The sequence below is a fragment of the Phyllobates terribilis genome, unplaced genomic scaffold, assembly GCF_046119375.1.
Source record: "Phyllobates terribilis strain yellow unplaced genomic scaffold, ASM4611937v1 Scaffold_11__3_contigs__length_659146591, whole genome shotgun sequence".
In the NCBI taxonomy this organism is placed as follows: domain Eukaryota; kingdom Metazoa; phylum Chordata; class Amphibia; order Anura; family Dendrobatidae; genus Phyllobates; species Phyllobates terribilis.
This window is the reverse complement of record NW_027362771.1, coordinates 545,281,756-545,287,353: the sequence shown is the minus strand read 5'-3', so window position 1 is coordinate 545,287,353 and position 5,598 is coordinate 545,281,756. Positions and strand designations below refer to the sequence as shown.

Genomic DNA, 5,598 nt, shown 5'->3' with positions numbered 1-5,598 from the left:
AAGTGGCCAGCAATGAGTCCGGATCTGAATCACATTGAACACCTGTAGAGAGATCTTAAAATTGCTGTTGGGAGAAGTCGCCTTTAAATATGAGAGACCTGGAGCAGTTTGCAAAAGAAGAGTGGTCCAAAATTCCGGCTGAGAGGTGTAAGAAGCTTGTTGATGGTTATAGGAAGCGATTGATTGCAGTTATTTATTCCAAAGGGTGAGCAACCAAATATTGAGTTGAGGGCGCCAACAATTTTATCGGAACCACTTTTGGGGTTTTATGTGAAATTATATACAATTTGCCTTCTTTCCTTCTTGTTTTTTTTTGTGTTCTTCCAATACAAAGGAAATAAAAGTATACAATAAAATGTGTAATTGAAAGAATAATTTTCTGTGAGAAATACTTCATTTTCTGGAACAATTTCAAGAGTGCCAGCACTTTCGCCAGAAGAATGGACTGGTCACTTTTTTTAGCCGCTTCATTGCTTTTGAAGCCTGAAATGTATCAAGAGATAAGCAGATCATTCCGCAAAGGATCGAGTTCGAGTCGAATTTCCTCAAATTCATGGTTCCACATGAATTTACTCACTAATTGATTTATGATTTGCAAAAAAAACAATTCCCGTGTGCCATTTTGGCAACCAATTAGGGCCCACAAATTGTAAAAAAAACGAATACTCAACTCATTGCTCAACTCTTTGACCACCTTGCTACACACAGCCAGCTGTCCAGTATTCTGTTTTTATCCCCTCTGTCGCACACAGCATCTCCAGTCTTATCACTGCAACTTCCAGCCGAAATTAGGATTAATTGGGGGTCACTGCGCATTGTAAGGTGGTCATCACGTGTGTCACAACCTTACTATGCACAGAAGTCCTGGCTTATTGTTGAGAGGACGGATATGTGCCACGATATCAAAAAGAAGAGGACTGGACAGCTAGTAGTGAGCAGCGGGGCAGCAGTAGATTGGAGAAGTAAGCAGTGAGGTATTGGTTTCTTTGTTTTTTACATTGATCTTACACATATTATTATTTTGGGTCTGGAGAGATCCCAGATCATAATTTTTTTTTTTTTTTTGAAAAGCTGGCAAATTTGCATACAAAAAAATCCACTCCTCAATACTCAAGTGGTTAAAATAATACCATACATGGTGTAGATATATTGTATAGAAATAGCTTTTTACATAAAATACTTAAGGAAAAATCTTGGGCTGAGTCATAGGTCCTAATATTAGTGTTTTTTTTTAGGTGTAATAAAAAAATGAATGAATTTATTAAGACTTTGGTCTTAAGTGTTTGCTTTTAATAAGTGTGACATATTGTTTCATATGCTAGACGTGAATTTATGGTATAATTTAGTTTAAATTGTAGATAAAGTGCTGAACTCTTGTTGGCGCTGCCCCTGCTGAGCCTCACCTCAAAAAATTATTTTAAGCTATTTCTTGACCATGGAGCATCCCACACTGCCCCATTACAGTCCCGGAAGGTCATGAGGACCTGGTTTTCTAGGCTCCTAAACAGTGGAGATACCGGATAATTCAGTGATATAGAAGCAATGACTTTAGGGAACAAACCATTAAATGGCTTGTTAAATTTGCTATTCCACATTTTGGAAAACTTGATGTGAGCTGTAATAATTGCCTTTCAAGAAGAAATCTTCAAATTTTTTTACAATGATCCAACGTTCAGTCTTTTACTACCAACAATTCTCGTAAATGCTCTTTTCACCTCTTTATTTCTTAAACTATATATAAGAGGATTTAACATGGGAGTTACAGCCGTGTATAGCACTGAGAAGACCACATCCTGCACCTCTAAATGTTCTGATGGAGGATTCATATACATACATAGTCCAGTGCCATAGAAAATAATGAGGACAGTAAGGTGGGACGTGCAGGTGGAGAAGGCCTTTCTTCTACCATTAGTGGACTTGATCACTAAAATACTCCTGATTATCTTAACGTAGGATGTTACGCTTAGTAGAAATGTGCAAAAAGCAAGTATCATAGTTTCTACATAGAGTATGATGTGGAAGCCGGTGGTATTACAAGAGATCTTCTCCAAAGCTTTAATATCACAGAAAAAATGCTGGATTTTATTAGATCGACATAGTTCCAATCGATAGATCGAAACAGTCATGAATAAAGAATTTACAGACCCACAAATCCAGGTACCCAATATGAAGAGGACATACTTCTTCTTATACATGATCAGGTGGTAATGTAAGGGTTTGCAGATAGCCACATATCGGTCGTAGGCCATCAAAGACAACAAAATGTCCTCTGTACCAGCTGCAAACATGAAAAAATACAATTGGGAGAAGCATTGTGTGTAGGATATCAAAAAGTTTCCTGAGAGTAAAATGTTCATCAGTTTCGGAAGAGTAGAAGATGTAAAGATGAGATCCACCATGGATAAGTTGCAAAGAAAGATGTACATGGGGGTACGTAGATGAGCGTCAATGATCACTGCCAAAATTATGATTAAATTACCCAGCAAACCTGACATATAAATACAGAAAAACATCAGGAAAAAAATTATATTCTGCTCCTTAGTGTCCAAAAATGCTACAATTTGGAAATATTTAAAAGATGTTGTGTTACTATCCATTGGGTTAGGGTTCTCTATAAAACGGAGAAACAGATGGTCATTTACTTCATTTTCTTCATGAGAAAAATCATCTAGGTGCCATTGTATAAAATCAAAAGGAAACAGATATACAGTATTGGCGTTTGAAAGTCCACAGGTGTCATATCATATATCGACACACTATATATATTTATAATACTGCGATATTCTTGGGGAATGAAATGATGAATGAAAAATGAAATAAGGGTTATCTTTGGTTCTCCTTATATCATACTTATTCTATTTCAATTTAGGAATACAATGTCTTAAGGAGACAACATGCTGCTGCAAACATTTTGCCTTTGGGGTCCAAATTTGGTTGTGTGTGCCATAGTATGAGGTCTAAGCACACAGACATTAAAGGGTTGTCCTGCAAAAAGAAGTTATCACCGATCTTGCGGATCGGTGATCACCAGAGATGAGCAGACTTGCCCGATCTCATGGTTTTTCTAAGTAAGTTCTATTCGCGAGAAGATAGTCTCCGTGAATGTAATGTCCCTTATTATTCTCGGGGGTCCTCTTCAAAACCAGGAGCATAATAAAAGTAATATGTAAAAGATAAAAAAAAAAAATCATTATACTCACCTCTCACTTTTTCGGCCCTTTCGCTGCTCACCGTCACCAGTCCGGTCCTCTTAGCATCTTCAGATCACCGTCAGCCACCCTGAAATTCCGGGACCTCTCATGCTGGGGCTTCCGAATTTGAAAGCCCCAGGAAGGTTCTGCGAATGCGCCCTACAAATGTCGCAGCTCATTAAATTTCAGTGCATCCAACGGCAATCCAAGGATGCGCCTGGGACCGGACAGGTGACGGTGAGGAGCAGGGTTTCCAGAGAGGTGAGTGGTGTGGTGACTAGAAGGTTTTTTGATGGCCATTTTGATGGCCTTCTACTATTCAGACAAATGGTGGCCTTCCTGCTGAATCTGTGCAGGAGCACATTACCGCCCAAAAATCATCATTTTGGTAAATGTGTATTTTTGTAAAATTTAAAGTAGAATTTAATTGAACTAAAATTTATTTGCTCATCTCTAGTGATAACCTGCTGCTCAGTGGGCGTCTTACTACTGGAGCCTTCACTGATCGGCAGATTGAGGAACGTTTATCCCAGACAAGGAACTTTTATCCCTGTGACAACATGGCACGACAAGTAGGACGTCTGACCGCCACCCCATTCATTCTCTATGGGGCTGCTGGAAGAAGCTGAGCGCATAAGGAATGAATGGAGCAGCGGTCAAACACTTGCACTACCTCTCCATTCTCTACTCTGCTGATTGATGCAGATCCAAGCAGGTGCAGACCTAAACCGATCAAGAAGTTGCCACCTATCCTTTTTTTCAATGGACAACACATTTAAAGATACTTTAACAAGTTGGATTGCATGGGATTTCATGCACATTTTATATGCATTCTGCATCTAAAACAGTGTAAAACCTGCAACTCCAATGTGGAATATTATATATGGAAAATATCAGTAGGCCTAAGCTTTGGTTGGATCCTGGGCAGTGCAAACTGCAAATCTGTAGAACATTCATTGCCAAAATCTGGGGGTCAGACTTGGATTTTTGCAGAAGAAAATAAATATCTGATAAGAGAACATCACCTAGTGGGGTTTTCAGTACAGTAATTAATATTATATCACTACTATATGCCCTAAACTGCTGATCGATGGAGGTTCAGCCAATAGAAGAGCCATTATTTTCTAGAGTGTTGTTCTGGTGGTGTCTGTGTAAAAATTTCAGACAAAATCTCGAGGGGCCTTTACCTCACCCTTATAGTAATCATGGGGGATGTCCACCGATCAGCAAATGATGAGCCTTTAACACCAAATTTCCAAGAAATAGGTGACGTCTATCTGATTATTATATTTTTTATTGGAAAGTTGGAGAAGGAAAAAGAAAAATATTACCTTAAGGTTTGAGTAAAATCTATGGCTCTTGCAGGTTCTCACTGCCCTGGAGAGGATTTATATAAAATTCTCAATGTTAATAATCCTTAGTCTTCTCTATAGGGAACATAATGTCGCTCAGGGACTGCAATTACACATTCAAGAATGAAAAAATCCTAAATCTTCTGGGAGGATACATGTATTTCTGTTCGCTATTATCCTGAGTACAATAATTATTTTTGTTTTCTTCCATTTCAAGCAAAAGTTGTTTTAATAAACTTTAATAATTAACTTTTTAGAAAACTCAAAAGAATTATTAATTTGTTACAACAATTTCACTATATAAGGAAAATTGAAGGGGGTTTCAGCCCTATATTTTTAATCAGCAGAATGTGTACTTTCCTTATCACCCATCACCCTTCCCAAATTGTTCCATGGTCACCCATAAGTCGTTGCTTATCTGACATGAAACCTTTAACCATTTTTAGCAATTTCTGGCCACCCCAATAATCTCATAAATATGGACAGTTATTGGTTGTCTATGATGGAGAAATGTAAAATAATCTGGCCATATAATGCAGGTAAACAGTATACAACAGCAGAGACACAGGCGGAACAACAGTATATTTCTGTTCTTTAACAACTAATATTCATTGTAAAACATGTATTATAAGGCAACAATTTCTTTACAACGTTTGACAGTGAAATAAGCAGTAAATCACATAACAGAATAAATTATCAGAACACACTAGAATTCAGGGGCTGGTAGTTTAAAATGATCTACTGGAGGGAAGGGGAAGTATATTAACTATAGTGGGCAAGGGGCAGTCTTTTAAAGCTTTGACAATACTCTGTTCCTCCGCTAAACACAAAAAGCAAAGTCACAATAAGAAGAATTAAAATTCCCCAAGATTCAAGAAAAATACACAGCAAAAGTAACAGTAGTATTTACCTGCTCAGTTCTTCATACCTAATGCACCACCAGGATGCAGCAAACCCATATAACAAAGATGGTTATACAGATACAAAATTCTGATGAGACAACCACTTACAACCTATCATTTCATGGAGGGGGTGATTGCTTAGTATTAAAATTG

General features: G+C 37.8%; 1 protein-coding gene across 1 annotated transcript; it reads right to left on the bottom strand.

Moving 5' to 3' along the window:
- Positions 1-1,655: 1,655 nt before the first annotated feature.
- On the bottom strand, positions 1,656-2,597 carry LOC141167333 (olfactory receptor 1E16-like). The gene has a single exon (XM_073654753.1). The coding sequence runs from the start codon at positions 2,595-2,597 to the stop codon at positions 1,656-1,658; it is 942 nt and encodes a 313-aa protein (XP_073510854.1).
- Positions 2,598-5,598: the final 3,001 nt, after the last annotated feature.

Excerpts from the sequence above, each read along its gene's own strand:
- LOC141167333 (XM_073654753.1), bottom strand. The coding sequence starts at position 2,597 with ATGGATAGTAACACAACATCTTTTAAATATTTCCAAATTGTAGCATTT.